The sequence below is a fragment of the Cornus florida genome, unplaced genomic scaffold, assembly GCF_030987335.1.
Source record: "Cornus florida cultivar Cherokee Brave unplaced genomic scaffold, ASM3098733v1 CherokeeBrave_3.0.0_Hap2_Chr01, whole genome shotgun sequence".
Taxonomy (NCBI): Eukaryota; Viridiplantae; Streptophyta; class Magnoliopsida; order Cornales; family Cornaceae; genus Cornus; species Cornus florida.
Window position 1 is genome coordinate 107,563,956 of NW_026775571.1, and position 18,691 is coordinate 107,582,646.

Sequence of the window (18,691 nt, forward strand, 5' to 3'; positions counted from 1 at the left end):
TCAAGGTTATACAAGATCCATGGCCTTTGTTCAACTATATATATATTGCGACGGCGGGCTATGAAAAGTTCCCTCCGTTGACTGGTGGTGAGGGGAGGCGATATTGCGCCGGCAGCGATGAAGATTGACGAGGGAAGGCGATATTGCGCCGGCGGCGTTGAAGATTGCCAAAGAGAGAAATTTTGGAGGCAAGTGAAAAAACAAATTGGCAATTTTGAAAAATCAGGAAAAAAATTCTCAATATTGCGATCGAAGGTGCAGATGAAAGTCCTCATTTTGAATAGTTCAGCACATTTCTTGCACTTTACCCTTTAATGTGAGAGTGGATGGTGAGTCTTATCCCATTGTTAGGAAGACGTTTATAAGGGAGTTTACCACTGTATTTATATAAATTAAATTTAAAAAAAAACTATTAAATTCGTTCTATAAATTATTATTCAATTATTAAACGTGAAAATGGAATAAATAAGGTCGACCTTATATTTTGGTTGAGAATACAAAAGGGCTAAAGAGTAAACGCTGTAGTAAATATCCGAAACAGGAAAGAAAAATTATGCAACGGAGAGAGGTATAACTTGTATCGTGTGGAGAAGGAAAGAAAACAAAAATGCATTTTGTTATCCTTTTAAAGTTGAATCATGTTACCTTTGTAAATTTTCTCATTGTTAGATCAGTTATATATAGTAATACATATGATTTCTTATATTTATATAGAATACATATATGTATATATATCATTTTAGCCATTTAATTATTTATTGTGGTCGATTTCTTATATTTATATAGAATACATATATGTATATATATCATTTTAGCCATTTAATTATTTATTGTGGTCTGTTTGGAAATTTTCATTTTGGTGATTGAATTTTATTTTTTTCATAACATTTTTTAAAATTTAGTTTGTGGATGTTCGATTTTCATTAATGGAATTGTACTTCTGTCAAGGAAAGAAACAACAATAATAATAATAACAACCAATTGGGCTTAATATTAGATCTAAGCTTGTAATTGGACTAAACTATAAAAAAAATAAAATTGAATCGAATCAAACCGTTTCTTCAGAGTTCTGTTGCATGGATTCTTAAACCTGATTTTGTTCCATTTTTCTTTTCTTTTTTTAAACGGTTAAAATCTATTAGTTCCAAAATACTTTTAAATCCGTTCAACCCGAATCGCGCGTAGTCCTAACATGGTGTCACATGTGCTTATATAATTTTTCCTTCATTTTGAGTGTAGAAAAAATAATGGTATTTTAATTTGGTCCCATGTTTGAGGCATTTGATATCGTTTTCAAATAATTCATAGCATATGAGAATTTTTTGCCAAAACTCATGTCACCAAATTGGTGGTATTGTGTGTTTTGATACAGGAGGAAATAAAACAAAATTTTGAATTTTTCAAATCAAATTTTCGTTATCAAACATGATTATGATTTATACCCAAAGCACTTTTACAACAAAACGATTGTTTTGGTATTGACCCAAAATATAAACGCATGTCAAACGGACTCTAATATTTGTATTTTTTTTATTTTTGAATAAAATACACAACTTACTAATACGCTCCTTCATAGACTCGAACTCTCACCGTATGCTAGAGCCTAGAGGAGAAATCGCTAGGACCAAAAGTGGGCTTGGGCTGGGTGACAACTGACTAGGTCCGCTCTACCGACCGTTCCACCGAGATATCACTGGGTCCAAAAGTGGGATTGGGCTGGGTGACAACTGACTAGGTCCGCTCTATCGACAGTTCCACCAATTACCAAAGAGAGACGAGAAAAAGAGAACACTCAACACAGAGTACGCCAGCAAAGTCAGTGTTTGAGAGGGAGAGAGAGAGAGAGAGAGAGAGAGAGAAAGAGGGGTAGTGGACATTGTGGTGGAAGAGTCAGAGTGATCGACCACCGTCGTCGTCCGATATCAACTTCCGGCATCGGCATGGACGTGCTCCAGATTTCTCCGGCCGATCCGCATGGTAGTCCCGGAAAGGAGCAACAAGCGGCCGGAGTGGGCATCCTTCTCCAGATCATGATGCTCGTCCTCTCCTTCGTCCTCGGCCACGTCCTTCGGCGTCACCGTTTCTATTACCTTCCCGAAGCCAGCGCTTCTCTTTTGATCGGTACGTCTCATCGTTATCATCACATCATGTACTCATTTGCCTGTTGACAATTTTGTGCTAGGTTTGATTAATTGACTCGTTGATGGTCCTCATGGATAATTCATGTTCATGATTCTAAATGCCGTTATCAGAATCTGCTTTGACCCTCAATTCTTGCAGGTTTAATTGTGGGTGGTCTTGCTAACATTTCAAATACGGAAACTAGCATCAGGTCCTCACACTATTCATTAATAAACCCTATCCTCCCTCATTTGGTTTTCTTGAAAAGATAATACTACCCTTAATTTTTATATATTTATTCATTTTTCCAGGACGTGGTTTAACTTCCACGAGGAGTTCTTCTTCCTGTTTTTGCTGCCTCCAATCATATTATATCCACACTTTGATTCTTACCATTGATTTTTGTTTGTTTATTTATTTTTTCTGTGGTCTGGACACCTATATTATTGTTATTGCTTTTATTGTTAAATTAGTTGTTCCACAATTGTTTACCTTGACCTTGTTGTGCGTACCCAGTCAGGATTCAGTTTAGCACCTGTAAGTTCTTATTTTTTTCTTTTTATTCTGATTATATACTTTGATGCGTATGTTGCAGTTGGTATGCATTTTATTTATGTCTGATATGGTCTGCCTCATTGTTTCGAAATACAGAAACCATTCTTTTCAAATTTCGGAGGCATAGTCACATTTGCTATTTTAGGGACTTTAATAGCTTCAATTGTTACCGGTGTCCTGGTGTGAGTATCTCATTTATTCAAAATTACCATCCTCTTCTAGATATATTGGAGCTTTGTCAATGCCTCAGGAGTTTTATTCCGTTTTGATGTTGTTGCAGTTACCTTGGTGGTGTTATGTATCTCATGTACAGGCTACCATTTGTTGAATGCCTGATGTTTGGTGCTCTTATATCAGCAACCGATCCTGTCACTGTTCTATCCATATTTCAGGTGAACTGGTGCTTTATATCATTTCGTCATTTCATTTGACAAACAGGACAAGAATAGCAGAACTTTTTGATGACATCTCATGTCTTTTTATACGGAATTCATTCAGGATAACTGATTGCCTTGACCATTATGCATCACAGGTTGATTATTTTATTATTGAAGAGACATTTGCCCTAGACATGCATATCCGTTATTGTAATATTGTTGGGCTAATGTTTTATGATGAAACTAATATTACAATCTGTACCAGCCACTAGTAAAAGAAAGAGTACGGAAAATGGACATCTAAAAACTAGATGGTGGTAGCCTTTATGGTAGAAAGAAATCAGAAATCAGAACTCAGAGAAGCTGAAAGGGCCAAAATTTAGTAAAACTTAGTAGTGGAATGGTGTGGTTCCCAAAGCAGTTAGCTCAAAGAGTTCATCATATAGCTTTGTATGCATGTTGGAAAGACAAAATTTTGAAAGGTACAAGTTAACTGAAAAGGAAACTGAGAAAGCAGCAAGGCAAGCTAAATTGAAGACATATGATGATTTCTATCTTACAAAATCTGGAAATAAGGATTTATACATGTATATTCAGAACTTGTTATTCTAAGGGAAAGAAACTTTAAAGTTCTAAATTTTGGTAAGCTTGAGAGTGTCAGTAATTGAAGACGTGATTAAAGAATAATGGAAGAGTTTTTATTTTTTATTTTTTATTATTTATTTATTTTTTATAGATAATTTTTTTTCACAAATTATTTAATAAAATCATGTAAGGAAATTAGGTTCAGAAGAATTTGGCAACTGTAGCGCTAATATAAGTTGCATTTCTTGGTTATTTGAAAAAGTAGGAGGCAACATAGATAACGATAATAATAGAAATAAGAGATGACGTAGGACTTAATGGAATTCTATGAGGCTTGGGCTTATCAAAAAATAAAAATAAATATAAAAATTCTCTTGAGGCTTGGAACTATTTGGGTGATGATGGAGCAATTTGGTTGACTAATTTGTTTAACATAATTTTAATAAATGGTGGTAAGCAATTCTCCTATTTATTTCAAAAAACAAAGGTGATCTTCGAACAACTGTTATTGGACAATATATAAAAGTAAGAAGTATTGTGGATGCTGCTAAGTAAGATTGAATGAGAGTAATCCTACCTCCCAAAGCAAAGTATATTATTTGCTTACTGTCAACATGCTTAGGAACCTTTTCAATCACTGGGTCCCTGAAAATAATCCAACCCAGGATCAGCCCCAAAGAGAGGCCAATTACTTCAGAGCGTATTTACTGACCTCACACCTTGACGAAGTTATAAAAAGCCTCTAGCTCTCCTTCAATTCCTAGATCTACCTAATTTGTCTTCATACTTAATGATGTTGAAATACCTTGTTGTACCAACTTTAGGAAGGAAGACTGAACGAAATTATAAATATCATCCAAAAGAATTTAGACAAGGATTATTTGGATTATGAACAGGCTTTCCCGCCACTTTTTCAAGTTCTATGAGACAATTTAACTCGGCGAAGAAAAAAGCTCGCATTACCTCTAAATGATAAATAATTTTAGATTCCAAATAATTGAAAACCTTTCTCACACGTCTATTGGTCAAACGCATTTAAGGAAGTTCAATCAATATGCCTAGAAACCCAAATACCTTGATCTTCTTCCTATCATAATTCTCGTCTTTGACCACCACCCTTCCTTCTAGATTGAAGCCATGTGGATTACAGGTGAATAGCCCTATCTTTACAATTAGATATTTATCTACATTGTATCATCACCATCCGCAAGATATTCCCGTTTTCCTCAGAAGAGTATCAAGGCAACCCATCTCACTGCCACTCATGTCGATGGTTGCAAAATGTGGGTATGGTTCTATCACTCTTGCTAGGATCATAGTTCTCAAATCATAATCATATTCCCTATTCAAATTTACATTATCCAACTTCGATATTTTTTGAATATTGTTTAGTTTAACTAATATTTTTTGCTTTCTTCTCTCTACCTGTCTTGAAACCTTGACTTGTGGTTTTGGATTTAAGATCAAAGCCACCAAGACAAAGGTAGACTAGGTAGTGTAAGTAATATTCCAATCTAAAAAAAAGTAAAAATAGTAATAATAAATTCTGCCTGATTTTTAAATGATTATTGTTTACATATAAGGAGAAAAAAAAAATAAAAGATCTCCGTAGAACTAATCTTCATTTAGATGAAAAATTAAGTATCAAATAATATCCTGAAGTCTAATGTTAGAATAAGGTCTGTGGTAGTATAATTATATTATATTTTTTATTTTTATTTCTTTTACATATACTCAATTTGCTCAATGGGTTTTCCCAGAGGAATATTTCTGGACAGCAGCATGCTTCTCTCCCTATCCATGTTGAGAAAGCTATTCCCAAGAGATTACAGTATTAGTGATTCTGTCTTAAAGCTCTATTTCTCTTTTCTTTTTGTGCTTGTCTACTGTTTTTGCTTCTTATTCGTGGTTCACAACCTCCTCCTTGTACACCTACCTCATGAAAATATTTAACACTGTGTCATGGGGATAGATTCATGTCAATTTCTTTGTTACATTGTTATTCCGAGTGCAACCACTTTGTAACGTTTTATTTTAAAGGTTAGGTTTGTACCCAATTCATCTCTCGCAATACTTTTGATTAGCAGGTACCACATTGGGTAGTGGGTTTTTTAATATGATTAGAACCTCAGAAAATGTAATTGGTGTGACTTAGACCTAAAGGCATAGTTCCAAAGCATTCACCAGGACCACTAGATCGAGTCTGCTGTTCTGTTTTCTTATTTTTTTTATGTTCCTTTTTAACTCTTACTTTATTAATTGCTTAGAGAAACCAGTCTAATAATATTTATTTTTTTAGGGAAAAACATGTAAACGATATAAGTCATTACCATTTTTAATCCCGCTAAGTGATGGTGCTAGAAGAGGCGGGTTAAATATAAGTCCAACCTTTCGTATTATTTACACAAAGTGGTCGCCTCACTTCTACACCAAGCAATGCACCACGATTTAATGTTGTGTTTCAAACGTGCTCTTAATCTTAACGCTTTTGCTTTTATTTTTGGTTATTACAAGACCTAATTGAACAGAAAGCATAATGTGACTATTGATGCTGAAAACTGAAAAGTGTTAACATTCTTCACCCTAACATTTTTCAGCATCATCTATCTCACATATAGCTTTTTCCAAATGGGTCTTGTATCAAAAAATTGGAAAACAGAAGCTTCAAGATAGTGCAAGCTAATTATGGAAAAAAAAAAAAAAAAGATTAAGTGCAAGCTTGAAACTTAAAATTAGATCATGGTGTAGGCTAAGGTAAATTTAGACTTTACATGTGCATTGGATTCTAGTGCACTGTTCTCAATTTCATTTTTGTGGGCCTCCTGTTCTTCTAGTCTATGGTCCCATATTTAACAATTTTTCTATCAGATGCATTTTTTTTTTCTATGAAATTTTTTTTCTAGTTTGAATTTGTTTGTATATTGTTACGTTTGAAGATTTGGGGGAGAGAGATACAAATTGTGGAGGAGAGTCATTGTTTGCCAGTGGGTGGGGGTTTGGAAGCTAATTTGGAAGGTTTGGGAAGAGTTCTCCAAACACATTCGATTTAGGGTCAGGAGTGGGAGGCACGTTAGATTTTGGAAGGACCTTTGCTGTGGGGACATTGCTATGGCTCGTAGGTTCCCATTGCTCTTAGGATTGCTACAAACAGGCACACCTTGGTTCCTAAGCTTGATAGCGGGAGGTTGATGACTTGGGATGTGAAGGTTCATAGAGAGTTCCATGATTGGGAGCTTACAGAGGTTGCAAAGTTTCTAGCATTGTTGTACAGTCAGACGGTGGAGGGGGAAGGGGATGGATGAGATGGTTTGGATGGACTCCCCAAAAGGAGTGTTTGGAGTCCGATTATTCTATCAGAGCCTTTTGGAGATTCTGGGCCATGCCTTTCCTTGGAAGGACATTTGGAGATCAAAAGCCCCCCACCCACCCCCCCCTCAAAGTGGCTTTTTCTTCATGGACAATTGCCCTTAGAAGGATTCTCACCTTAGACAATCTCACATTAGTAGGCAAATTGTGGTGAACTGGCGTTGCATGTGGAAGAGGGCGGAGGAGTTGGTGAGTCATCTTCTTTTGCATTGTCCAATGGCAAGGGATGGGTGGGCTTTGTTTTTTGTGAAGTTTGTATGCCATGGGTGGCTCCCAAATCTACGGTAGGCTCGATTGAGGCTTGGAGAGGGTGTATAGTGAAGTGGATAATGGAGTCAGAGATGCTTGGAGGGCCACTTTGTTTATGGTGGGGTTTGTTGTGAGAGAGAAATAGGAGATCCTTTGATGGAGAGGATAATCCTATTTGGTCTCTTAAACACGTCATATTGAGTTCTTTATTCTTTTGGGTAAATGGGCGGAATTGTATATTTATCTAGGATTTGTGGATTTTGTTGATAGTTTGAAATTATAGTTTGCCGTGGTTGGCTTTTTGTGTATTCTCTTTTATGAAATCTTGTCCAAAAAAAGAAAAAAAGAAAAAAAATAGTAAGCTGGAATTCTCTTAATACATGAATATCAAAATTGACTCACCCATTGCTGGTACCCAAGACTAGAAAAAGTGGTGAGTTGGTGTCATGTAGACATTCAACCATAACATTTACAAACTATAACTTGACAGGGCCGCTTGAAGCCTTTAGGTTAGTTTTTCATGTTCACATGAACTTTTTATTTCTTTTTTTCTGCCATCTTGCTTGAGTTATGCATGTTGCGATCTTTACCATTTTGTTTTATTGATTATGGGTTTTCAATTGAACAAATATAACTTGACTGGGCCACTTGACACCTTTACGTTAGTTTTTAATGTTCACATGAACTTTATTTATTCTTTTTTCTGCCAACTTGTATGAAATTGTTGTCTTGCTTGAGTTATGCATATTGCAGGAGACACTAGATGTATCATTTGGCATTTTTGTGAATATTCATCTTCCTTGATCTTAAGTGACATTTACTTGATATGGCATACTGTAGGAACTTGGCACAGACACGAACCTGTATGCCCTGGTCTTTGGGGAATCTGTACTCAATGATGCAGTAAGTTTTTATTGTTTTTGTAAATATTCCTTTTGTTCATGTATGGTATCTTTGCTTGAAGATGGAAAATTATTAATTGTGAAATTATTAATTTGTTTTTTTGGTATGTTGCGAAATTGGAAGATGGCAATTTCCTTGTACAGGTTTGTGAACTTGCACTTGATCATAACAATAAGAATATAATTGGAGATTAGCTTCTAACTAAATTAGTGCTTCGTGTTGTAGGACAATGTCGTTGGTAAGAAGCCATTCATCTGGACAGAATTTCTTCATGCTCATTGTTAGATTTCTTGAGACCTTTGTTGGTTCAATGTCAGCAGGTTAATCTTTATACTCTGTCCTTGCAAAAAAAGATAAATAAATAAAATTGAATGAACCAATTCTATTTTTCTATATGTTACGGATGATTAAAAAAAATAAGAAATTTTGATTTCTTGTTATAAAGGAAATATAAGATTATAGTTCTCAAAGTTCGCGTGTAATGACTTCTTTATTCTATTATTTTCATTGGGTCAAAAACATAATAGAAGAGTTCACATATTAGATCTGTTTAAAACATTTCTTCCAATAGTTGAGATTTTGTGCTTATTCTTCTTACTGGTGCGGCAAATCAATATTTTCTTTTAGTTGGATGTAATTGGGTGACTTGGGTCTTTATCCTGACTAAAAATAAACCTACTTCCCTCCCCCAGAATGAGTTGTGCAAGGGGTAGCTATAGAGTAGAAAAGGAGGACAGTTTGTTTGCTTGACTTCCTCTCTTCGGATATCAATCATATTAATCATATTAGTCTTGTATGCTATCAAATGGCCAATTGCTTCCTTTTAGCCAAGGGAGGGTAGACTTGGGTGTGAGGCTTCCCTACTGAATAAGTGTGAAAAGCTCTCTTCGCATTAAACATGAACCATTCTGGGGCTGGCTTCTAATAAGATGTCTCTAAGCCGTAGACTTTTGACATGTCTATTGTTTCAGAGCAAGGGTGACGTTGTACATTGAGGGAGAACCAAAAGTAGCTCTCAAGAGAGGATGTTACCAAGATCGTTGGGGAGATCTTTCTAGTGTAGCTGAGGGTTGCTATTGGTGTTTATGTCCTCTCCTTTGAGAGTATATTTGTGTTTCATTCATTTGGTTTTAGTTTCTGCCTCTACATCAAAATAGCCGGGTTAAGTTTTTCTCGAGTTAAGATGGGTTAATCTAACCAACTCCATCTGTGAATGTGTTCGTGATTGCTGGCAAAGTCACAGCAAGTAATGGACTCTTAATCACCAAAAGAAGGAAACAAGATCATGTTTTGAAGCCAAGCTTGTATCAGTGGAAACTTGAAAGTATAAAGCACTAGATATTTTTTGTGATAATGGTGAATCGCCCTTTTGGGATCTCCATGTTGTGATTTATTGACACACCTGCTTTGGTGAATGGTTTCATGTGCTGAAGAGAGATTACGACAGTGATTTTTTATTTTTAGTTTTCTGAAAATAGGAGGGAAACAAATTCACATATGAAATTACCTATGTCCTTTTCTCATGTACACAAACACATTGCTATTCCTTGCATGCCATTTCAATTTATGTTGGCTTACCTGAAATTAGCAATGTTCAGAAGCTGAACAGGGTCTTTTTTGATTTTCATCATCATCATCATCATCCTTGCTTTAATTACATATGAATGGTGTCGGCCATTTGAATTCTCTAATCATGATGTTATTTCCTAACAAAGTGTTGATGAATATCTAACACACTGTTGTTGAACATCTAACAGAGAGTTGTTTGATGTTACTTCCTTTAATCATGAAATGCTTCACTGGATCTTGTATGTTTACTACCCTGGTACAAGGTTGATTGTAAACTTAGGCTTTTAGTTAGGGTTTGTAAGGCAATAAAAAGTGTGAGAAATAATAATTTCAAAAAAGAGGCTTCTCTCCTGTTGCAACAATTTATATTAAAATGTTAACGAATGGTTAATAATTATTGACCAAATTACCATTAAGCAAGCATGAGTTCAACCTTCTTAAGCCCAAAGGCATTAAAACCTATATTTACACAATTATGCCTTTTATATAAGTTATTCAGTTTGGCTGATATTTGTTTCTTTTAGTATCTCTATGTTGCCATCTCTATTTTTTTTTTTTCCCTGGGTAAATTATGTTGCCATCTCTTTATATTTCATTTTAGAACATTTTCTTCTCAGGTCACTAAACACGCATTGTTTTTGGCTCTACAGGTGTTGGAGTTGGATTTACTTCTGCTTTAATATCCTTTCAAGTTGATCATTATTCTTTCCACTCAACTTACAGTCTTACACAGTTACACTTAACCAATTAAATTAGCTATTAGAATATTCAGTTAAACCTTAACCTCTAGAACCTTTTTAAGTATGCAGGTTTGGATATTGACAAGTGAGTACTGTACTTATTATTTTTTTTTTTCTTTTCTTTTCTCTATTCATCATTTTGCAATTTGCATCCAATCTGGCAATTATCCTAAACAAAATATTTTCTGAATCTTCTGTCCAGTCTTCAGAACTTGGAGTGCTGTCTTGTTGTCCTTTTTCCATATTTCTCGTAAGCTACTCAAAGGCCATTTTATTTAGTATTTAATTCATTTTAAATTATCTTTATCTCAATGTTTGTTTCAAGTTTAACGTATAAAATGTTCTATCCAGGTACATGCTAGCCGAAGGGCTTGGCCTCTCTGGTATTGTGTCAATACTGTTCACTGGAATTGTAAGTGGATACATATGGGTTTTCTTTATAGTCATCTTTCATCTGTAGAAGCATTGTTATGGATACGTGTGTGATACTCTATTTTAGGTAATGAAGCATTACACATTCTCAAATTTGTCAGAGAATTCTCAGAAATTTGTATCTGCGTTTTTCCATCTGATATCATCATTAGCAGAGACGTTTGTGTAAGTGAGCATTTGGTTGTTCATTTCATCTGATCAAACTTTTCTTTTTCCTTATCTTCTTCCTATTTGTTTGTTATTCTGCAGATTCATATACATGGGCTTTGATATTGCAATGGAACAGCATAGCTGGTCGCACGTTGGATTCATCTTTTTCTCAATTGTATCCTTGAGTCACTAATTACACACAGTTAAATACTGGTATAATTTAGTTGTTTCACTGAAGCCGACTGTTTTGATTTCTTAACTTGCTTTATGTTTGCCCCAGATATTTATTGGAGTTGCAAGGTATGCCTACCCTATCACTATAATGGTTTTAGGACTATTATTTAAACTACCTTATCTTTCCCATTCCATTTTTTAAAACCATTTAATGCATGTAAACAGCATTATTTTTTCCATATTGTGCCTGTGGGTAATATGGCTGTTAAATTATTGCACATGGAATTACTAAATCAATTGTGTAATTGCTCTTTCAAGGGCGGTAAATGTTTTTTCTTGTGCATATTTGGTGAATTTGGTTCGACCTGCACATCGACAAGTACCTTTGAATCATCAGAAAGCACTTTGGTACAGTGGTAAGTATACAAGTAGCTGTTGATTGTTGAGTTGAGTATTTTGCTGTGTTGCTGAATTTAATGAAAAAATATGTATATGTAGGACTTCGAGGGGCTATGGCTTTTGCACTTGCTCTGCAATCAGTTCATGATCTCCCAGAAGGGCACGGTCAGACTATATTTACTGCAACCACTGCAATAGTTGTTCTGACGGTAGGCAACCTGACTCAATTTTTTAAGAATTGAAGCCGCCTTCTTTACAAGATATGCATAGTAAGAATTGAGTTCATAAAATGTACTGTATCCTCGAAGGAATGCATGGTTGTATCTTCCTCTTTTACCTTGCCAGTCAAGGTGGTTGTACAAAAGATCACATTCCGTCAGGCTTTGGTTTATTAGATAGGTAAAGATGTAGTTGGGTCACAAATATGTGCGTGCCGCACTATGATTGCATAATGCGTGCCACACTATGATTGCAAGGATTACGACACATTTTTATGAAGGATTGCAGTTATTGGGACATAACATATTGTGTACGTCATTATCGTGGAACCACAAGATGATATACTGCAATCTTTGGATTGCAACATACTACAGATGGGGATACATTGGAAGCTGTGCCTTGGACTTGGACACGGTATCAAGAGGGTCTGAGGATTTCTAGCATCATCTGACCTAGGGCCATGAGACAATAAATGGGAACAATTGCCATTAGTACATCTCTTAGGTCATGTATTCACATGTATTTTACTGTGGAGTCACTATCCTGGACTTCAACGCAATTAGTGGATTAAAGTGTAATAGTCACAATTGTGTTGCCACTAACTGATTATGTGTGTTGTGATGGCTGTGCCTTGGACTTGGACATGATATCAAGAGCATCTGAGGATTTCTAGCAGCATCTGACCTAGGCCCTTGAGACAATAAATGGGAACAACTGACATTAGTACATCTCTTTGGTCATATATTCATATGTATTTTACTTTGGAGTCATATTGACTAGTATGCATGTATTCACATGTATTTTACTGAGGCATATTTGCTATTATGGATTGAAACACTGGTTTCTCCTCTTTGGACATGGGCACATTGCGAGACAGAGTAACTTGTTTATCTAATTTGTGCTTTGATTATTTTCTATGTTGTCTCTGTTAATTTGGTACAATGCTTGAATATATATGTAATATTGGAGATGAAAAAGAAAAGAGCTCAAGCTAATTATATAATTACTTACAGAACTTCCCTTAGTGTGGTGTATTCGTATGACTCATGCCTTCTGTTCCAATGCAATATGGACATTGCACCACTTGCCAGTTATCCCATTACTAAGATATCATTTAGGTCTTACCATCTGGGATATCTGCAAGATATTTTCAAGTCATTACTATTGGGGTGCAAATTTGCTAATCTTTCGAAGTGCCTGTCCATCTAATATGTGTGGTTCTCTGACTGACAATAATGTTATACAGAGAGTTGCTTGATGTAGCCTAGATCATTAGTACTTTTCTTGTTTTAAAATTTAGTTTTCTTTTAAATGTTGGATATTTTATTTTTTGATTTTAAATTTTTTCTGTAGTTGGTGTGGTTTATATCTTGATGATGTTGAGGGTTGCCATTTTATTCAAGTTGGAACCTGTTGGACAATCGACAACATAAATGACATGATACTAAAAATAAATAAGATGGTGACACATAATCTTATGGAAACCAATGGTAAGTGGTTGTGGGGTTCACCTTTTCATATTTAGGCTTGCCTTATTCAGGAGAAAGACTTCAGTGCACCGGTGTCGTCAACCAATTATACACGGGCGGAGAGATGATGGGTTAGGCTTGCCTCATTCAGGAAATTGTATTTATTGTTATTAAAGGTGATTTGCAAAGGAAATTACTTGTTGCCCCTTCAAAATTCAATGAACCTTTTTATTCTTTCTTTTAAAAATTCAAGTTTAGTATAAAACAAGTGTTAATTAATATTGTAATTGTTGCTACAACATATTAGTACACACACTTGTATATTCCCTCCGTCCCAAAGTAAGTGTCCATTTTGGGGAGTAGAAGTTTTTAAGGGAACGTGAAATTATGCAGCCCCTTTAAAATTACCAAGTCCTTTTAAGTTTGAATATATATATATATATATATATATATAGAAACAAGTTGGAAATTTTTTGAAACTTCAAGGTCATTCATGGAAAGATGTGAAATATCTTATTCGAACTTTTTAAGTGGCACAAGTATTTTGGGATGGCCCAAAAGGGAAAGATGGACAATTAAGTTGGGACCAAGGGGGTATATTATTTGTTATGAAATTTTAAGAGAAGAAAAAAATTGCTTTACTCTTGATAACCTCAATTATTGGCTTCAATTGTTTTTTTATTTTTTATTTTTATTTTCTTCTCATATCATTTATAGACATGCAGGGAAAATATATATGTATGTAGACATTCTATTGAAAACATACATTAAAAATGCATTGAAAGAAAATTTGATACAACTATTTTGTTTTATTTTAGAAGTTAATTTTAGATTACTATTTTGGTGCCCCCTCCCAAAAAAAATTTAAATTTCCTGGCCCCGCTCCTGCAATTATATCTTTTCACATAAGTAAAAGGCATTTACTTCAGTGGGTTTTATCACTACACGTCAGCATTACAGTATTTTTCCTTGTTCAGGGAGGATAATCCAGGAGCATTACAGTATTTTTCCTTGTTCAGGGAGGATAATCTAGTGATACAATTAATCTCAGTCGTGGTGCCTCCCTTTTCATATTCTCGCCTTTCTATTCTTGATATCCTTCTTGTATGCCTCTGACTAGTTCTCGTGGGGAAGGATGAGGCCTTCTCCAGTTAAAGGGAAGACCACACCATTAAATATCTTCTTCAATTAATCTCTACTTTTTTATTTTTCCAATCTTGTCCTTGCTCTTAATGTGTTTTGCCTATGTTGCTTATGCACTTCTTCACATATTTAAAATTTCATTACTTGATTTTCTAGTGTTTTGGTGAATAGCATGCTTAAATGGAAATGCTAGACTATTGTCACACATATTTTTAAACATACAACATTATTCTAAATTTCTAATAACCAAGTTGACTTTTTCCATATTGCACAACACACAAGTAGTACTTGGTGCAGTTGTGGTAGCTCTGTGGTTTTGGTTGTGATTTATTTATTTATTTTCTCAACTTTGAAGGAGTCAAAGTTTCATTTCGAAAAAGTTCATAGCAAATTAAAATAGACAAACCAGCTTGACGTGAGTACATGTTAACAACTAATTCCTCTATAATTTTTAATTGTTATAGATTATGTAATTTAAGCATTTGCATCATCAACAAAAGGTTAGTATGTATCCAATTCACCCTCCAACATCTTACATTAGCGAGACGAACAAGGTCATGGCCTTCTCTTAGAGTCTGTTGAAACTTATGATTGATTGGACAGTGTATGCTTGTTCTGAACATGACATATATCATATTGCCTTCGTTTTTATCAAGCATTTCCCCTTCATTAATATTCTTGAGGGTCAAATTTGGTGAATTGTTGACTTTAAGGGGCACTTTCAAATTCCATATCATGTCAATTCATAATGGTCGTGAAGAAAGATCCGCAATTAAATATGGCACTAGGCTTGAGGGATTCAATTATTGAATAGGTGGCAGATTTAGAGAGATGGACATCACTAAGAAGATGAGGAGTTGAGCTTATCAACTTTGGTTTCATTCAAGTTTTATTGCATATTAGAGATTTCGGACCAGTTCAAAGAGATGAAATGAGCAAATTAGCAGCATTAGCAACTGTAAATCAGTCTTTATTGGAAGTGACGAACACCAACAAAGAAGGATTTGTCCTACTAGGTTCTGAACTAGAATTCTTGCACAATAACCGAGCCAAAAGCGACGGAGAATAGGAATCGAGTATCTGTAACAGTATTCTACAAGTTCATGATGAGTTTTAGATTGCTGGATTAGAGTTCAGCTCATCTGATTGCTCCCATATTTGCTATTTGCTGGAGTGTTGTTGATTATAATGTGCATCCATATTCATATTGCTATTGAAAATATTCGCGGAGGCCAAGCAACCAATAACAAATCCACCTAAATGTTTACTGGTTCATGATTCTTAGCAAACTACCAAGTGATCCTTACTGGCTAGGCGATGTTGTCTAGTTGAACGTTTTGATCTGATGGAAATTTTGATCCTTATTTCATTAGCAAACCATTATATGATCCTCACACTCATCTAGGATAGAGAAAGTGGAATTTTTTTGAAGTTTTCAGTCATATGTTTTTTGATTAACCACATTTTTCTGTTGCGAGTCTTTCTGACATGTTATAATAACATTTGTCTAAAGTTCTTCATATTAATTTACCTCTAATATTCTAAGCAACGTTCCAGGTCTTACTTATTGGAGGATCAACTGGTACGATGTTGGAAGCGTTACAAGTTGTAGGTGATGACCATGAAGGCCCACTAGGCGAAGTAAGTTTTGAGAATGATTAGTTAGTGCCATTTCCATACATTTTAGACCCCACATTGTGGAGACAGGCACAGTTCTTTCTCCTATAATTTACAGAATTTCTTTTTATTGTTCAGAGTAATGGGGTCAAATAGTTGGTAACAAATACAAATTTTACGTTTCTTTGTCTTTAGAGCTTTGAAGGGAACAATGGCTACATAGCTCCTTCTTATGATGGAGATTCATCATCAGGGAGCAGGTTCAAGATGAAACTTAAAGAGTTCCACAAAAGGTACTTAAAGTATCCTCAATTACGGGACAATTGGGATTTTTTTTTTTTTTTTTTTGGTTTCTTTATGCATCTAGTTTTGGATTCTTGCTGCAGCACGGCATCATTCACGGCATTAGACAGGAACTACCTCACTCCATTCTTTACAACTCAAAGTGCAGATGAAGATGATTTTGGTAAGATTAAAGCTTGCCACATATCCTTTTCATTAATAATTCATTTCAGGAGTTCTACCTAAGGAACCCGATCTGGGTTGCCACTGCATGCTGTCTATTGCATCCATGGATGAGTATCTTTTTGAAATTGGCTTGAATGGCTTCTAATGTCTTCTGCAATTACTTTGTTTTGCTTGAATGGAAACAATTTCAAGTAATAACATGTGTTAGATTTTTTAACAGTTTATACATAAGCTTGTACAGGGAGAGAATTTAGGATGGGTAGATCTGCCGGAGACTAGCAATGCTGGGACAATTTCCCTGCTTAGTTCTGTAAAAGTGGCATGAACAATGGGTGTCAACAGTTTATTTTTGTTCAGTTCCTTGTATATCTAGAACCAGAATATATATAGACTGCTTTCTGTTTAGATCGTTAGAACCAGATCCATAACCATAATAAATACCTGAAACCCATAGGGTACATGCCAATTGCACGACTGTATATGTATTTCTGTCAAAATAGTTTACATGAACAATTTATCCAAAGATTGCTTTTCACTCAAGCTAGTGTGTCATCTACTCAAGCTAGTTCTGTAAAAGTGGCATGAGCAACGGGTGTCAACAGTTTATTTTTGTTCAGTTCCTTGTATATCTAGAACCAGAATATATATAGACTACTTTCTGGTTAGATCGTTAGAACCAGATCCATAACCATAAATACCTGAAACCCATAGGGTACCTGCCAATTGCACAACTATGTATATATTTCTGTCAAAATAGTTTACATGAACAACTTATAAAAAAAAATAGTTTACATGAACAATTTATCCAAAGATTGCTTTTCACTCAAGCTAGTGTGTCATCTACTTATTTAATGCACTTGTTTACAAAGAGATTTTGATTTTGAATTTGAGTATCACCACTATGAGAATTTATGAGACCTAAAATATTGGCTATTAAGGTGCAAAGGGGCTATTGACATTGAAATCTTATTTTGAGATATCTCGTCAATCTTTTTCTTTCCCAAAAGGGTAGATTTCTACTCTATTGAACAGACACGAGTCTCACTGGTTTACAAGGGGGTTATCATTGGGTAGCTATTGTTGACCTCATTGTTGACAGTTTTTCTATTTTACTACCCAAAATGGAACCTGAAATCCTTTCTTTAGACTAGAGCTCAACTGACTGATCGGTTTTGTTGGATTGAGGAATCACATTACTGACCCAATGACACCTTTATTTGGATTCAAACTTCACTATTGTTCTGTATTTCTTCCTTTTCTTTCAATCTATTACTTTCTCTCTTTTCCTATTTTCTGTGTTCAGGGGATCGTTTCCTGCTAGGTGGAAATGATCTTCATTGATTCGTTTTAGTTTCCTTACTGGTTTTGATCTTTGTTTTCTCATTTAAATGGTTTGTTGTTGAGTTAAACCTAGATAATGTTGATCATGCCTTCATGATTATTTATCATAAATGATGCAAGTTATAACATCCCATATAGATGATCTATTATATGTATTTGTTAGCTCCTGCAAATTTATAATTTATTCATTACTAATTTCACGTGAATCAAATTTCTTTGATGTTTAACAGATGAGCCAATGCCAAGTTCTAGAAGAGCGGGTTTCCACGGTCATAACTAGAATTCCAAGTAAACAACATAGTGAGAAACATCCGTGCTGCAAAATAGAATCAACATTATGGACTGTAGAAGTTATAAAGTTGCAGCGGGGATGATCTGGAGCTATGCACTCTAACCACCTTTATAGTTGGACCTTCTTCCATGCTAAATATACCATTTATACAATTGTAGATGTCACATAGAAGCGAAAAGATAAACTATATCTAGCGTAGGGCAGGGCATCAAATGTTTATTCATCATACAAACCAACTTTTGTACATAATGTACCAAGTGGGATCTGGGAGATCAAAGGGTTCTAAATTTAATGTTTGTATACGTATGATTTCTCAGATACTGCACTATACATTGTTCCAATTAGAATTTCTGCTTAAGTTGTAGTAGTTAGAATTATTATTATTTTGAAGTATGCTTCTCCAGAGGAGAACAATATCCTATAATTCCCCCTATTGTTCATTTTATATTCAGTATATGTCATGAGAAATAAAAAATGACTTCTAAGGGTCTGTAGGTCACTCAGTTCAAGTTTGTTACAAGT

General features: G+C 35.0%; 1 protein-coding gene across 1 annotated transcript; it reads left to right on the forward strand.

The window, feature by feature from the left end:
- Nucleotides 1–1,783: 1,783 nt before the first annotated feature.
- Nucleotides 1,784–18,614, forward strand: LOC132312595 (sodium/hydrogen exchanger 6). Its single transcript, XM_059811020.1, has 22 exons — nucleotides 1,784–2,121; nucleotides 2,281–2,332; nucleotides 2,433–2,492; nucleotides 2,634–2,658; nucleotides 2,773–2,858; nucleotides 2,957–3,068; nucleotides 8,094–8,156; nucleotides 8,280–8,299; nucleotides 8,382–8,476; nucleotides 10,376–10,404; nucleotides 10,519–10,550; nucleotides 10,668–10,715; nucleotides 10,817–10,877; nucleotides 10,965–11,062; nucleotides 11,147–11,222; nucleotides 11,328–11,347; nucleotides 11,540–11,637; nucleotides 11,720–11,829; nucleotides 16,009–16,092; nucleotides 16,264–16,361; nucleotides 16,455–16,534; nucleotides 18,108–18,614. The coding sequence occupies exons 1-22, from the start codon at nucleotides 1,941–1,943 to the stop codon at nucleotides 18,155–18,157; spliced, it is 1,578 nt and encodes a 525-aa protein (XP_059667003.1). The 5' UTR covers nucleotides 1,784–1,940; the 3' UTR covers nucleotides 18,158–18,614.
- Nucleotides 18,615–18,691: the final 77 nt, after the last annotated feature.